A 17,580-nucleotide genomic window follows, 5' to 3' on the forward strand; every position below is an offset into this window, starting at 1 on the left:
TTTAAAGGTAAACAAAGCTAGGATTTAAGCACACCAAGAATGAAATTTGCCATGAAAAAATCATTAGGCTTAGCTGGTATTCAAACATGGAGCTCCAGATTGCTGGTCACTATGACGTGTGACTGCATACAAAGTTACTCGTTTAATGCTTTGCTAATCGTCCATCTTGGAATAGAGACAAAGTGGGGTTTATATCCCTGACAGTGTCTTAGTAAGCATGACCTTAGTGAATTTCATACATAATCATAATTTGAGTATAGTAAAATTCTTTCATTCTTTACTATTTTATTTCAAAAATTCACTCGCTCAAACTTGTCCAGCACATCCAAGTGAAAAAGTAGTGTTTATATCTCCGACAGTGGCTTAGTGAGCATGACCTAAGTGAATTTCATACACAATTGTAATTTGAGTGTAATAAAATTCTCTCATTCTTTACTATTTTATTTCAAAAATTCACTTACTCATTCTTTACTGTGAGGAGGCGTGCAGCTAGGAGTTAAAGCTATTGGGGGTTTTAGGAGCATCTAATACTGGGGGGTATGGAATGCGGAAGGTGTGGGTACCCTTCCATAGAAAATTTTATGATGATTGGTTCAAAATGGTGAGTTTTACAGCTTTCTGAGAGGTATTTTATTAATCTGTACACTATTCTATAAGTAACAATAATCCAATTAAGTAAAATGGATTAAATTTTAAAATTTCTCTGAGATCTTGGGGGGGAGGGGGGTTTATCCCCCAAAACCCCCCTCGCTGCACCACTGACTGTGTGGTATTCCATTGTAAGCAATCCATATTATTACGTGGGGCAGACAGTGGATCATCTAAGCTAGGAAGAAAGAACATTTAAGTGTTTACAGAGGTAACTAAGATGATGAAAGTAATTTTGCTAAACACTTAAAATGCAAGTGTCGTAGGAGCGATTTTAAAATTATGTATGCAAAAATTGCCACAAACTCTAGAGAGCAGTTGGAAATTTTAGAAATTGTTGAAAATCAGGACAGCACTCAGGTAAAGGAACATCTTTTCCCATTATTTTCCCCTATTCTGGTATCCGTTTTAAAATTCATCACTTCCTCCGTTAGGTAACTAGGTTGCAATAATAAGATAATACATAATAATTTATGCCTGATGATGATGATAACTCATCAAAACCCGGGTCGCTTTATGTAAAAAAGTAGTGGTATAATTAAAAGTGAACTGTCCAAGAAATCTTATTTTATTTCATCTCAGTAGTTCACCATGCTTGTTATTTTTTCCTTGTTGTAACCAGCTTTTAAGTAATTCATTAATGTAAGTAATTCTACAGACATCTTCTTTTTTTACTAATGCATCAATTTAATTAAATATTTAATTAATGCATTTGATAATCTCTTGTAACACTCAACACTCTTCTCCCATTCCTGTTAGCCATGCTGTACATGTTTATTGGGCAACATTGTCATTTACTTTAGTGTATCTATTTACACTTAATTCATTGGATCCATTATTTCATTTTATATTTGTATAAAAATTAACTTTAAGTAATCACTTTCCTTGTCCATTAAATCAGATTCACTCACACTCTTCTGTATCTTCTAATAGCAAGACGAGCCATTAGTAGACCAAGGGATGCTAATCCAATCTGAAATTAGATAAAAATAGATATTAATTAGAGCAGATAACAGACTTCTGTTTGTGGATGATCAAGTATGACAACTGTCAACGAGTACTCTTAGTTTATGCAATTAAAAAAGAAAATTCTTCATTTCATGCATGTAAAGGTGAATTGTTTACTATTACACTCAAATAGGTTTTCACAATAAGCAAAAGAGCCTTAACTTTTTTAGCAGGTTGAAGGCTCTAGAAACTGATAATCCCAGTATAATTATACCAGAAGGATTTCAATTATGAAAATGTTTCTTTGCTTTGTAGGGAATTGTACCCATAACCCTACGATATGTAGTCTTGATACGTGACCACTAGATCATCATCATGGCCTTCTATGAAGATATAATTTATTCAGGGGTTCCCATGGGGGACAAATGTAAGGCCAATTCAAGTAAAACCGATGATCAAAGTTCAAAGCTTTCATGGTTGGTAATGTTTAAATTGGTGTCTAAAGAAGAATAAATTTAGTCACTTTCACAATATACATTGATTGTCACGAGGAAAAATTCTTTTATGTGAATTTCGTGGCCATACATATGCAGGCTTGAAATAGACCACATTCACAGCCAATTGTGGCACTTGTGCTGGAATAGGGTTCACCTTCCAGTTGTGGCTTCTTGGAAGTGCAGATTCCCTCGTGTTGCCATCCTTGATGGATCTCATGGGCCTAACAGCTGGCACCATTGAGCCTCGGCAAAATTGCCATTGGAATTAAAGAACCTTGATTGCGTAGTGGTCTACGCAGTGGCCAGGAAAGCCAAGCGTTCGTGGTTCAATTCCCGGTCCAGGGTAATTTTTTCTCATGGAAATTCTTGTGAATGTCCCCACCATTCACGTGGCAGGATTGGAATAAACCACAATTTCACAATACTTTATTTGAAAACAACTAGTTTTGGAAAGTTTGCTATTCTCGATTGGCAATGAAGTGCAAGTACTGTGTATATACAAATGGTCAATGTTGATGTGAGGGGTAGAGGGAGTTTTATTTATTTGCTGCATCCCATAGATTTCTTTACACTACCACTCACCTCTCTCCACATTGGCTATAAACATACACTGAATACTTGTACTTCATTGTAACTTGAAAGAGGTAAAACTGCCAAAAGTGATTGTTTTTAAATAAATCCTTGTGGAGGTGACTAAATTTATTCTCTGCAACTATTTTGCTCTTCATTGGTATCGTGGAGAAATTCCGCCGTAGCATAGTTGGCATTCCGTCATGAGCACAGAACATGTTAAATGGGAAAATGGCAACATTTGTTTGAAAGAATACTGTATTTTGAAGAGAAGAAACTGTCATCTGGGATCCAAGTACTATATCTTCAATGTCACAGCCTCATCTGAAATTTGTATGAGCTGTGAAGAAAGAATTCAAAGTTGTGGGATTAACTGCACCTGGAAATAGAGAGAAACTCTGGAGGTCTTTCTTAAGATGGCCAGATGGCGCAATCCCTTGGCTCCACATAGAGAGGGGGTATCAGTATTTTGTTTTTCTTTCAGTTCAGAGAGTATTCATTTTAATCTTGTGAAAAAGATGTCCCAAAGTTATTATGTATCACCTTTTAATGGGCATAATGTTAAGAATCTTACTATGATCCATTTCAAATATATTTGTGACTGGTCCAGTCGTGTAAGCTCAGAATGTTTTGAGTAGCGTTGTGGCAGGACGTGGGACTTACAACACTAGGGCTGTAGGATGAGGTGAGAGAGGGGGGCATTACCACGTTTTCTCAAGAGACTTTGTCAGTGAATAGAAACAAAAGAATGCAATTTTAAAGTAACCAAATTTCAACACGTGAATATAAACCTCATTTTGAGATTAGAAAAACATCACTCACTCAGTGAATCGATACAAAGGTTGCATTGGTGAGGTAAGAGCTGCCACAGACAGATAATGAGCTACAGCAATGTGAATTTCATATAGTCAGAGCCAATTCCTTTCTTTTAGAGTATTATGATGTGGGGTGATTGAGGTATTATGATCCTTTTCAAATATCTTTGAGACTGGTAGGTCGTGCAAGCTCAGAGTGTTTCAAGTGGTGTCGGGCCAATAGGTGGGACCTGCAACACTAAGTATTTGGGGTGGGGAGAGAGAGAGAGAGAGGCAGGCGCTGCCACGTTTTCTCAAAAGACTCTCAATGCATGGAAACGAAGGAGTGTCAAAAACCCTCTTCCCACTTGGCATCATAGCTAACTTACTCATGAGGCATACAGCATGGAGGTCTAAAAGCAACTGAATTTTCTGGAGGCTAGGCTCCACCTATCACAATGTGGTCGGTTTGGAGAAACTCACGTGCCCTCCACCCACACCGCACATAATATTTGGGCCTACCTCTTTGTCGCGAAGATATTTGAAATGAACTCTCGTCGGCATGGAAGAAAAACAGGATAACTACCTTGGTTTGAGGACCACTTTACCTTGATCACTGCCATTGCCACTGACACCCCACCGATGGCAACAGTTGACGAATCTACAACTTTCCTTATCTTTCGGAAGCAACCGGAGTGGAACACATCATGACCCCAGAGAAAAGAGCAGGCAGGTTGTATAGAGTGTGGCACTGAGGAGGCATGTTTGGTCACCGAGGATGAGTTTGTGGCGCGTGGTGCTTGGGGTGGTGGCTGTGGTGGTGGTGCGGCCGGAGGGTTCTCAACCTCGCAGCACGAGGGCGGGAGGTTGGCCATGCGAGGGTGACCCAGCCACTCGCCAGGATTGAACACACCACAGCACTGCAGCTGAAAATGAAGAAGTGGAAAAGTGTACTAGACAGCCGTAGCATTCAAATTCATGTATGCCCCTATGGAATGTGTGAGGCACAAACATGGATATTTCAAAAAAAAAATGTATGGTGGACCAAAGTTAGAGCTTTAAAAACTGGCCATTTTAATTTCCTAAGTTACTCTTCCATAAAAATATGTTGCCATATACTATACATGTGTAAGTACAGGGTGCATTCCGAAAGTAATGCAATTATTTAAAAAAAAGTACCTAGTTTATTGAACAGAGCTGCACAAACACTTTAGAGTCTTCAAAATACAGTCTTCGGGTCTCTACACATTTTTTTCCAGCAACTCTGCCATGACCGATACTCACCCAGGAAGGCTTCTTTTGGGACCTCTCGTAAGGCCTTCATCACTGCTGATTGGGTCTCTTCTATGGATGAAAAATGAGTTCATTCCAGAGCTTAATCCAATAGAACAAAAAGAAGTCTGTTGGTGCGACTTCAGGACTATTGTAGGAGTGGGGCAGTATTTGAACCTGGTGTTTAGCCAAGAACTAGAGGGCTCGTTGTTGAGATGGAGCTGTCTGGTAGCAGAGATGTCTTTTCTCGCACTGATGACCCTTTTTCTGAATCTTTTCAAAAAACACATCCAAGTTAAAGCCAGCATTAACTGTCTGTACTTTGGAAAAAAAATCCTTATGGATATTAAAAAAGATAATGATCACTGATTTCACTTTTGATTTGCTTATTCTTGCTTTTTTGGGCATGAACCTCTTTCTGACCCTTATCAAAGGCCTTTGACCACTTTAAAACTTGTGAGTAGGAAAGATCAGAGCCTCAAAAATCATTTTGTATGTCTCCTCAAGAGAATTTTTCAGTGTAGCACGAAACGTTAACTTTGCTCGATCGTCGATTCCATTTTTTTGGTGATATGGCCAGTTAACAATAACTGACGTCCTGCCACTTTCACGGCTTGGAGAGCACTGAAACTGGTTTAATAGTAAAGCTTAGCGTTGAACCCGCCTACCCCAAGTGGTATGATTCCACTATGACCAATAGTACAGTAGCACAGGAAATTCAATTGCATTACTTTTGGAGTGTACCTTTATGACATAATGAGCTAATTTTTGTTTGAATAGCACTTTCTTTGTCTGTTTAAAAAATTGTTAAAGCTGACATAATTATGACCTTATAGGCCGCATCTTGAGACATGATGGCCTGATGAAGACAATCGTCGAAGGACAAGTAGAAGGCAAGAACGGAAAAGGAAGAACTCTAACAAAATATATGGAACAAGTAAAGAGAGATGTGAAAGAGAAGAAATACGTAGGTGTGAAAAGATTAGCTGATAGGAGAATTGAGTGGAGAGCTGCGTCAAACCAATCCTAGGATTGTTGACCAGTGATGATGAATATACTTATAGTTACAAATGTTTGTTTTGCCAATCTGTGGCCTTCCTGAGACGATCCAAATTGTGGGTGCAGTTGCGCATGTGTTTGGCAAGCCAAACTACAGGTTGCCGGATGTCACCCACAGTCGGGCCATAATACGGCAAGCTGTGGCTGCCATAGCCATAGTTGACACAGGTAAACCACAATTCGACCACATTGTGGCTTTAATTGTTGTGCTGACTGGGTATTGTATCCTTTTTGTGGAGAGTAGATTATTTTCCATTGATAAATGTATCCTTACTTTTTAAGAGGTAACCAATTAATTGAAGGGTGCAAATGCTATTGGATGCCATTTTTTATTTTTATTAATTAAAATTTTACTTTTTGATAAAATTTTTAGTGTCTGTGCATCATGACTAAGGAGCATTCCCTCATAATTTTGCAATTACTTTTTGAGATATTTAGATTTATAGTATGTGTTAAACTAACCTTTTGCTGCATTCTATCCCATTCCATCCTGGTATCACTGTCATTAGGATATCGATAAAGGGAATCTTCCATGGCTTCTCTTAAGGCTCTGTTGTAGTGCTTTCTGGTGGACAAAGACACAGATCCGGTCACTAATTCAGTGAATGCAACAGCACACAAGATGGTGGCATACTGTGGATTGAATGCAGAATGAAAGTGAGTGCATTCATGTGTAAATTTATTTTGTACTGAAATTGTGTCTGATATCGTGCAGTTACCCATTTTTTCATTACAGCCATTTTATATTCCCCTGATAATAATGTTAGAATTTCAATATTAATTTGATTTTATGCTATGGCAACAATTTTTTGAAGTAATGACACCAAATTATGGCATTGATAGACATAAAAATACCTTTCTGTCTCTAATAATATTCAATCACAATGCCGACATAAGTTTTGGGTATCTATTTTTAATTTGAATATCCAGAGCAATTTATACATGTAATTATTACCACAAACCAAGGCACTTTTGAAAGAAAATTAATTCCCCGGGGCCATACTCTTTGGTGGGCAAAGTGGGGGGTGAGAAATTACAAGGCTGACAAGGGGGGTAATACACGGGAACAAGCTAAAACCCTATGAGATCAAACAAAAGTGCAGCTCACTCACAAACCTCGCGGATTTGCTGGAAGGAACAAATGTCTGCGTGGGACACATGCACTCACTCACACAGGTTTGTGAAGCTCTCGCTTACGACAAAGACCGTCAAACACATGGGAGTTAAGAATGGGTAGAAGGGTAGTAAGTGCACAAGAAGGATTTCCTGACACCAGGTGTATCTCCTGCCAAGCAGGCCTCCTCAAAGGAGAATGTTCAAAAAGATCGGAATACCGTATAAGCGCGTGTAAGAGGCGCACCTTTTTTCCCAGGTATTGCAGCCGAAAATGGGGGTGCGCCTCTTACACAAACTTCTTATCTTCCCCCCTCCCCTTCACCGGTTGCAAGTTCAAGGGGAACTGAGTGGCCTTGGTTTTCAGCGTGTGTCAGTCATCTGAAACCCTGGGTCAAAATCAAGCGGCAGGCAGGGGAGTTTCTCCCTTAGTGACGTATTTTTAAAATGCTCCTGTTTGAATTTCTTGCAAGCATCGCGCCGTCACGTCGGTACCCCAGAGGTGAACATTGAAAAGATCGCGCGGGGTGATTCGCTCCGGAGCGCGCGCTAAATTTATTGCCACGAGTGGGCATCCCGCGGCATTTATATTGCATATAGTAATATTGGTGTCACAACCTGCGGTTGAAAAAATTCGAACGAGTGTGCTCATTGTTGGACTTAATGGTGGATAGAAGAAATCGGAAATGCTTATAAGTGAAGAGCGCTGAAGGAGAGGTCGAGGGGAAGAGGGCTCCCTCCCCTCCGTATTTAAAGCTACGAGCGAAGGAGCAAGGGAAGAACACGTCCGATCTTGCATGTGACGTCGTTGCCTTTAAAGCGAAGGGGCGAAGGCGCAGCAATGTGATATACGCAGTTTGCGTTGCCTGAGTTTCCATTCCGTCTCGTCTTATTTGAATGCGCTTATGCCACGCTTGTTTCTTCCGAAATTGTGCTGTTTGGACTATGTTGAATATTAGTAGCCTTATTTTAGCTATAGATCTTTGTGTCAATCAATTAGAGCTCAAAAAACTTAAATGCTGTAAGATATACGTCGCGTTAGGTCTAATTCTTTTTAGAACCTCTTGCGTGTCATACAATTGCTGAAAGATATCGAGATATCTTCGAGCTCAGAAGGTGACTCACGTAGCATTTGACCTCCAGAAACTCGGGGAATTGAACCTGGTAGACCGAAAAAGGTCAGTTGGTGGTATGGGGTAGGGATGAAACACGTTTCCATTGTTCCCCTGTAACTTGATATTTTCCTTTGGAGTCTCGGAAAGGAAAAAAACGGTAGAGGCATTAGCTGATGGAGAGCCGAGTGTAGTTCCGTTAGGCCCCTTGCACACACACCGATTTTGGACGGCCGGTGAAATATTGGCCGATATTTTACCGGCGAAGCGATGCTTGCACACACGCCGGATTTTTTCCGGTCAAACGATACGTTGCTAAGTATTTGAGCCGGCGTCGGCGATCCACAGTGACAATAGCCGGCAGCTAACCGGTATTTTGCCGGTGCCAGCGTGTGGTCGGTACGTGTGCAAGCTCCAATGCTCTCCCATTGTTCACTATTGGAATGTGGACGGCCGATATTTTACCGGCCGTCCAAAATCGGTGCGTGTGCAAGGGGCCTTAAATCTATGACGTGGTTATTATCCTACGGCGCTGAGATTGCCCCGATTGTTGTTCAATCTCTTGGGAAAGCTCATGCCATTTGCCTATCGTGTTTTGCCTTAAAATTTTCCACGGCTGCAATTCTATTGCAATACTCCTGCGAGAGCTTTTAAACAAAATTGTTCGTGAGTAGGACAAGCAACGTAGAGCGATGGCGTATGCAAAGAGAGGATCGGAACTCTTTCTACTCCCTCTTATGCCGCCGCAGTTATCAAAATTTCCTCTTTCAAATAGTATTGAAAGAGGACATTTCGATAACTGTCGAAATTCCCGGCATACGTCTGCAACACCGCACGATAGGATAAAAAAAATTTTTTTCTTTATAGCTTCGATCCTCAAAATAGGGGTGCGCCTCTTACACAAGCTTATACGGTATTTGTTCCTTGGAGCAAATCCGCGAGGTGCGTGAGTGAGCTGCATGTATGTTTAATCTCATAGGGTTTTAGCTTGTTCCCGTGAATTACCCCCCTCAGTGGCGCAGCAAGGGGGGGGGGGTTTGGGGGTTAAAACCCCCCCAGAGCTCAGAGAAATATTTAAGTTTAATCCATTTTACTTAATTGAATTGATATTACTAATAGAATAGTGTAAGGATTAATAATATATCCCTCAGAAAGCCGTAAAACTCACCATTTTGAACCGTTTATCTTAAAATTCCGCAATACAGTGAGTCCTCGTTTAACGTCACCTACCGTTCCTGAAAAGTGTGACGATAATCGAAATGACGTTAATCGAAGCATAATATCCCATAAAAACAATGTAAAAATTGAATATCGGTTCCTAGACCTCACAATTCCTATGCGAAAAATTTTTAGCGTATCATATCTGGGGCATTTTTTACGATGGGAATGCCAAACTATGGCATAAATACGAGTTCCTGTCTTCATCGACGACAATAGCAGCAGTGACATAAATCCTTCTCCATTTTTGTATCTTCCCGCATTTGCTTTTCGGCTTCGCTATAGTGCGGTCCAATGAATGCTACCAGACGCTACAGACCGGGGATCCGGTGCTCCGGTCCATAGGCCCTACCCTCGCTACGAGAATTTCTTTTCGGACCGGTCAGGAGCGAAATCAAAATGGCGCAAATGAGCGAGGGCGGGCAAACTGGGATTATGTAATCGAAGAGATGGTTTTAATTGCGAATTGAGGCGGGCGGGCGTCACCTGGGCATCATCATCGCTGAAACATCATCGCAGTAACAGGAACCAAAATTATTGTGAACATTGTTTTCTTGGACATTGTCGTGGAAATGTCTCTGATGCTAAAATTTGCCAAAACCGTAATCGCAATTAACAATATACACACCGTTTTACACTTTGAATGGACTGTCTGTATTACCGCCCACGAAACAAACAACCTGTAACGCCTGCCACTTCACCTTTTTTCTCGCACGAAATTTAAAATACGTGATAATACATAAAAAGCGAAGAAAAATGGTTATTTTAATGTTTTTAAAAGTTTTTTTTTCTTTTCAATTTTCACCCCATTAACCTTTTCAAGCCCAGTCAAGTTTGTCTCTCTCGTGAACCTCTTAGCCTTAAATCGTCAGTTTTTTTCAATCAGAAGCAGATAACATTAGCAAAAGTCCCTTGAAAAGCGATAAGTTTAGATAAGGGGTTGTTTTCCCCAATTTAGGGGTTGCTCGTATGAATGGAGGGTGTTAGAAAAAAACGGAGGTCATTTTCGGATTCAGTGACCCAAAGTTAGCCAGAAACACTCTAAATTGTAGCCGGGCATTTTTTGAACTATTTTTGCAGAACAGTGCTATTAGAGTAATTTCGTAAAATATCTACATATTGCTAAATTGTGACTATAAAAAAATGATTTTAGACCAGTCCTTGCAGTCTTTACGTGCGGATAGCCCCTGGTAATAGATCAACGTGCCGCATTAGTATGATAAGCGGGTTGCCTCTACTCCAGGATGTTAAAAAATTTATAGTACATATATAGCAAACTTGCAGCGGAGTGGCACTTTGGCAGTAAATGTGGCATTCTCGAGGATTTCGTGAAAAAATGCCCCAAAAATGTGTCCGGTACCCTGTTCTATTGGTTCTTATTTTTCGACGACTTATATCACGTCACCTCTAGTTTATGTAATGAACGCAATCTAAAGAGTCCTTCTCTTTTTTAAATGCAACAACTACGAGTGCATTGAAACTTCGGAAGGAAGTGCATAGTGCGAGATATAAAAGATAAAAGCTTCCCAAAAACACTGTCATTCCAACGCTGGTAACGATAAATATCACCCTCAGTTCACCAGCTAAAGATCGGATATAAATTGCAGGAAGAAATTATCATTCTGCGAAATATAAGAACAAATTAATAAGAGGCAGTGAAAACCGTTCATTCTGCTATACAATTTGAATAATGATGAGAAACATTAGATCCAACGTTTGCACCAAGTTTCCGATGTCTATCAAATAAAAGTATCCCGGGCGTTTAAAATGCCTCTAATTAATGTAACGCTGGAGGAAAGGTACAAGCGTGTGTAAAGCATTTTCTGCTTAGGACACTTAAGTTAGAGACGAAACGTAAACAAAGATGTATGAGTACACAAACGTCGTGGTCCCTTAAAATTTATTGGAAAACAACAGAATTTTTACTATAACCGTCACCCTATCGCAAGAATGTGCAAATGTGACATGTTATTTTCTTCCGTTGTATTTCTCATTTTACAGAGGAATTAAGTTTATATACAAAAACAATAGATGTGGCTACCTTAAATTCAGGGGTGCTGTACGTTTAATACAATCGCATTGCTTAAAAATTTATTCTTAGGACTGAACGTTTAACTTTGAACCACATAAAACCATCCAGTGGCTTAACTAGGAATATGCTTTGAGAGCGGGGATGAGATGGCCTGGGGTGACGAACCCCCCCCCCCCCCACCCAAGGCAACTTTTTCGGGAAAATTTTTGAAAAATGATATGCCTAGAAATACATTTCACGTCGTTTTGTCGTTAAAATTTTAGCTTGAAGCAGGTGCAGTTATCGTAAGTCAAAACTTGGCAATAGTTTTAATAATCTTTTTTATTTCTCAGAGGCTTTGGGGGGGATCTATCCCCTCATCCCCCCATAGTTACGCCACTGTGCCCATCATTTTAAAAATATGTTGCATTACCCACCGATACGGATCCACCACCGAAACCATCTGTATTTGGATTCGGAAATAAGGTGGGAACGGCGTGGCTGTGAAACCGATATTTCGTGCGCTTGAGGAACACAACATCTTCGAAATGGTTGCTGAAAATTCTACAATTTTTATACAAAAATGCGGCAAAAATTTGGCAGCATTTCCTCCGAGTTGAAATGACCCATTCTCCTCCCCCAAAAAGAACACGTTCATTACCAAAAGCACTTTTATTTTGAGGAAAACATGACCGTGATTATAATTGCTAGCTTCTCTCTCCAAGTCCTCCTTCAGAAAACGAAAGAAACTGTTTCCCTCGGTTTTTAGAGGACTTGCTGCTGTTCAAGGCGGAACACCAATTCCCTGCGCCTTTAGACATTTCAAACATATATAATATATAAAAATATCAAATAATCCTTCCCTAACTCCTATCACCAGCTTATAGAAACAAATCTGCGGAAAAACCACGTCAAAAATCAATTTGCATGCTCTCTTCTACCACAAGCTCCTTATTATTACTATCCAGCGGTATGGTGGACTTCATCAACATTTACATAATACCCCACAAGCCGCCTAAAAGGCGTGTGCAGTGGGTGTTAGGACACCAGCCGTTTACAAATAAAAAGGAAGTGCTCTAAGTAAATTACGAATAGCATTTATTTAAGTCATTTCTGGTTCGGGGGAAAAACGAATTCACACATCCATCCGTTCGGCAAAGTATCTTTCTTAATTTATCGCCTCTGTCGGGCCTGGAAAATATAGTGGTGCTCCAATATTATGTTCTCCGTGTCGCTCTTAGAGATATGCATTCTCAATTGTTCAAGCACTCTAAGCCTAGCGCGCAGCCTCCCGAGTCTCCAGCGGCTCCCAGCCTAATATGCTTAACATCTGCATAACGGTGTATGTATGCCCGTAGCAGTTTTTGGACTTAGCGCATACGCTGAGAAAAATTGCCACAAAAAATCGGCGAAGTGACCATTCTGATTCCGTAGGTCGCTATTCTGCGGCGTGGGCTGTAATATCTGCCATTATTCCCATGGAGATTGCGGACAACAAAACGGCCGCCATGATATATGAGACATTTCTCACCGCAGCGACGCGTCCTTTCCTCCCTGGAGAGAATTCAATGTTCTTGCTCCATCTTGGACTCCCTTGTGTTTTCGTCTCCTCGCTCTGTTTGCACAGAGGCAGAGCCATTAGAACGCAGCTGAGGGATACGACGCCAAGTGCAATGATGAATGCCGGTGGCGCCAAGACCGCTAGTGGCAGGAAGGACGAGGCCGCAGAAGACGACAGCCGAGAAGTCACCACGGAACCGGCGATGATCAAAATGGCCCCCGAAGCCTATGAAAATAAATAAAATGTCCGTTGGATTATTTATTTGCCAATCTTCGTAACGTATTTACCATTAATTACATATAAGATGATTGATTACATATGTGTAAGTGAAAGATTAGTACAGCCGCTGGACTGACGAATACACATCATCACAAATCGAAAGGTAGTGAACTTTTCCACTATTATTTAAAGCGTACGACGCGAAATTAATTAGTAAATCATACTTAAAATTCACGATGTCTCCGGTAGAACACTACTGCCATCATCTGGTTCAGGACACAATGGTTGTGTGAGCCCAAAAGCGTCGTACGCATTAGTTTACTGCAGTGCTGTAGTTGGGCCGGTACGGCGTACCCCCTAAAATCCAAACTCGTTATAATCGTACCGGTAAAAATACCTGCGCGGCCGGATGTATAATACATGTTCAGCTGTTGGAATTTTTGGTGAGTACCGCCAAAAATTTTTTTCCAACTACAGCACTGGTTAACTGTGGAAAAGTGCAACTACCTTTCATTTCAATGTGTCGAACTTACACTATATCGCGTCAGAATCGTTTGAACTTAGCAGCACAACTGTTGCATCTTAAGCAAACAATGTCAGAGGGTTGGGCGTCCCATTAGACGAATGGATTTTTGCATTTAAAAACCTCTGGAAATGGCGCCCAGGCAGAAATCTGTGTTACATAGAAAAACTCCTTCTCGGCGATTGAAAGCAAATTGGAGGTGGGAAGACTTGGTTTTCGACATACGACAGTGGGCGTTAAGAGACTATCTAAGAATTAGAGAAGTGATGATTGCATTCATTCCCCTAAGTGGAACCATAACACCTGAATTGAAAATGACAGAAAATTAAATCTTAAAGTACGTGAACTATCTATGATACTTAGTAACAAGCCTGCTGTTAAGCTAATTAGCGGCTAATTGTAGATAAAAATCTTAAATATTGCGGACTCTTGGTAAAAGTCGCCATTGAAATTATCAATACGCCAAGCCAGAACATAAGCCTTGATATGGTATGGTATTTCTGTTTCACCAACGAACCGTTTTCATTGTCCAAGCCGGGTTTATAAGGTATACATTACTATCCCAAATAATACAATGAGTACCTCATTCTTAAAATTCACGATTTCTCCGGTAGAAAAGTATTGCCTCTCCAAAAGCCCTTTTCTAGGGCCAAAAACGTAAAAACAACAAAAACTTGAAAAATTATTTTTTTTAAATTCAAATTGTGAAGATAATCACGCTTAGGCTGCAGTATTTACAGTAATATATTTCTTACATTACGTAAGATTTTGGTCAAACTATTGCCGTCAATACTTTGATATAGACGCAATTAAAGTTCCTTCATCTATAAACTGGGTACCAGCCAAGTGGTAGAATATTTCTCTCAAAGAAGATTATTTGGATGAAAATATCCCTGAAAGTGAATAATTTACACTTGCACACCGATCTAGTTAAATGGAGGTACTCATTTCTCTCACGACCAAAATCACGCGCAACATACGTCAGATTTTTAGGAAAGGAGTTGCCATTTCTTACTCTATTTTTCCTTCTTCATACCCTTCGCAAAAAATATGTATAACGATGTTTATTCCGCGTAGAGATATTTTTCGCTCACTTTATTAAATAAACGTGGCTTTCGCTTGCTCCAAGCATTAATGCAAGAATTATGAGCAATTTTTCCCGTCCCCATTCAACACGCGCAGATTTTTTTTCTTACTTCCAAGCTTTTACGGTATAAGGCTTCCTGTCTTGCGATGGAGAGTGATAATGACCTTCCTAATCCCCACTTGTATTCAAGGCCTGAACAATTAAAGATTTACGGGGGGTCTATTTGGGGTTTATGTGGAGGGGGTACCATATAAAGAGACAGCAGTAGTAATTTTCCAAGCTCTTTTATTTTTATTTTCCTCGACCGGTTTCAAACGTACATTTCCAACGTACAGTCGAATTCATAAGTATTGCAACGATTTGAGCGGCACCACTTTCGCTGGAGTTCGGAAATGGAGTTTCGTTATTTTTAGTGGGACCGGAACGAGAAGAAATTCGAACAAAATTCCCATATCCCGCAATTTTTTTTGCTACTAAATCACATAAGGGTAATGTATACGGGATAAGTGAGATGCTTAATACTACATAAATTGTGCAACTCACCCAAGATAAAAAATATCCACCCCCAGAACTTCAATTTACTTTATCTCGCAAAATAGGCCGATCCATCGAAGTATATTATTTGCTGCTATTAACGCTGTAGTCTTTGAATGAGACATAACGAATGCAATATATGTAAACGATCTGCCACAATATGACTGCAAATAATGCCGCTGAATGTTACAGTTAAGTTTGACTGAGTAACGCTAGAATAGTGATTCGTTACCGTGCAATCAGTGGCGCTGACTCCATGAGGCCTGAGGGGGCCCGAGCCCCCCCAAAATGTTGTTATTGGGGGAAAAAAAGATGTCAGACAATTCGAATTTACCGGAGTGTCGAGTTATCGAGAGTCGAGTTTTCAGGGTTCTAATGTTGATCATATGACTCATCTAAAATGATTTTAAAAAACTTTAAAACTCACTATTTATCGAATTTCCAGGGGCAACACCCCCATTATGGTCCCTCCCAATATTTTTCACAAGTCGGCAGTCCTGCGGGCAATGACACAAGAAAATTCTTGAGACTATCCGAAATTACAGTGAAAGGGTTGGCGAAACAGTAATGCAGCGGACTGTCCACAAGGTGTAGGTTTGAACCTGGATGAGATATATTTTTTTTCGATGCCACAAAATAACCATAAAATATTTTGCCGATCTACTTCGATACATATTAACCAACGTGCAGCATGGATGACTAACATTTTATCACTCAAACAACTCTTGAAAATGACTTGTGAAGTATGCTGAAATCAGTAGATTAGAAAAATAAGAAAGTGTTTAAAATTATAATTGCTGTCTCTTTATTTGTAACGATGAATTTTCGTAAATTTATATACAATCGATCAACAATCAATCTTTCAACAATCGATCTTTCGGAGGCGGTACGCAGGCCGCCTGAAACAACAATCGAAGCGGCCTTGTTTTTGTATGCCACTGTAACATCTGTTGGGAAGCCAGAACTTTCAGTTTTACTCTTCTAGTAAAGTTTTTAAATACTTCATGTAGCTTCTTATTTCTCTTTACTTACTGCAAACACCATATTGAAGAGGCAGAACAGTTCTTTAACCGGAGGTATGTCGCAAAAATCCATCCTTGGTGTCTGAAGAAGTGCTCAGGGCTACGTCTTAAATTCACCGAAAAAACTTTTATTTATAACTCACACGCACACTTATATTAAGCTCACATGTACTGATAGCAACTTGTCGGACCGAGGATAACGTCCATGACTTCCAATGAAGAACTCGATTTAAGTCGAACGCTACTATAAAGTCCCATGTGAATTATCCGATGCGCGCGAAATCCAATTTTCGCGAAAATTTCCTGACCGAAGAGAGATACACTGCCGGAGGTTATCCACTGAAAATTGCTCGTAGGTCCCCAAACGCTGGCTATCTCTTCTCAAGATGTGTGTACACTCAGAAAGGTTCGTCCCGGGAGACAAACACGGTTATCAACATCGGGAGACGTGTGGAAAAGATTTATGCTTCGTGGGAGGGTCGTATACAATTCAAGATGGTAAGCGGTGCTCTGTAAATTACCAATTCGTCTTTCACTTTTATTCTCTCTCTGTCTCCCTCTTTCCTACCTTTGGCGTCCTCTAACTCGGAAATAATCTTCCTAACTTATTTGCCATTGTTTGTTGCATTCAATTCTTTAAAGCAGGTTCTAAAGCAAAAAGTATTTAGGCCGTTTTACACGGGCACGTAATTGCGGAGGTCAGAACTGCATTAATTTATCATTATGACGTGAAATTGCGCGATTTCACGAACGATATTAGTACATGGGCTTTTTGCCATCTCACGTTCATGCATTATCGCATGCGTTCTGGTAATTTAATTAATTCACCGCTTTATACGACGCCATTTTGACTGCGCCTTTGTACACTCGTCAGATTGTGCAATTACGTGCGCCTTGTAAAACGGCCTTTACATATTTTTCATCTCGTTATCCGGTATAATCGCGTGGGACTGGACACCTTCACGGTTCGGTGTCTCAATTTGAAATATACCTACTCATCGAACGGGCACGTAGCCAGGGGAGATTTACTCCCCCCTAAGAATTATGGAATTAACACTTGCTGGTCAATAGATATCATCTTGTCTCTTATCGAAAGCGAATATAATCTTACATGCGCACCACGTTTTTCGCTTTAAATACCTGAAATGTTCTTTTAAAACTCATTGCAACTTTCTCACCAAACATATTTGAAATTCTCAGTAATGTTAGGGGGCTTGGGCCGTTATTTTCTTATATATCTTTCTAATTATTCTTCAAAGCATCTTTTATTATTCCTTTATTTTTTATCTATAGGTTTAAAAGAGGATGTCTGTTTGTCTGTATGTCCGCTATGCAATTACTTACGGCTGCACGGATTGCAACCGAAGTCAGTACATACTGTCTGTACCAATG

At 40.2% G+C, this 17,580-nt stretch overlaps 1 protein-coding gene across 1 annotated transcript; it reads right to left on the reverse strand.

The window, feature by feature from the left end:
- Window positions 1-1,200: 1,200 nt before the first annotated feature.
- On the reverse strand, window positions 1,201-16,628 carry LOC124165982 (tetraspanin-6-like). The gene is made up of 5 exons (XM_046543545.1): window positions 16,199-16,628; window positions 12,774-13,028; window positions 6,251-6,421; window positions 4,066-4,383; window positions 1,201-1,621 (listed from the first exon to the last, which is right to left on the reverse strand). The coding sequence occupies exons 1-5, from the start codon at window positions 16,259-16,261 to the stop codon at window positions 1,556-1,558; spliced, it is 873 nt and encodes a 290-aa protein (XP_046399501.1). The 5' UTR covers window positions 16,262-16,628; the 3' UTR covers window positions 1,201-1,555.
- Window positions 16,629-17,580: the final 952 nt, after the last annotated feature.

Source organism: Ischnura elegans, chromosome 9 (genome assembly GCF_921293095.1).
Source record: "Ischnura elegans chromosome 9, ioIscEleg1.1, whole genome shotgun sequence".
NCBI classification, from domain to species: Eukaryota; Metazoa; Arthropoda; class Insecta; order Odonata; family Coenagrionidae; genus Ischnura; species Ischnura elegans.

What these genes read in the sequence shown, in the direction of transcription:
- LOC124165982 (XM_046543545.1), bottom strand. Translation starts at nt 16,261, where the DNA reads ATGGATTTTTGCGACATACCTCCGGTTAAAGAACTGTTCTGCCTCTTC. An exon ending in TCTTCAATATGGTGTTTGCA is followed by an intron (nt 13,029 to 16,198) that starts GTAAGTAAAGAG and finishes TTATTTTCATAG; the next exon opens with GCTTCGGGGGCCATTTTGAT. An exon ending in GGAAAGGACGCGTCGCTGCG is followed by an intron (nt 6,422 to 12,773) that starts GTGAGAAATGTC and finishes TTCAATCCACAG; the next exon opens with TATGCCACCATCTTGTGTGC.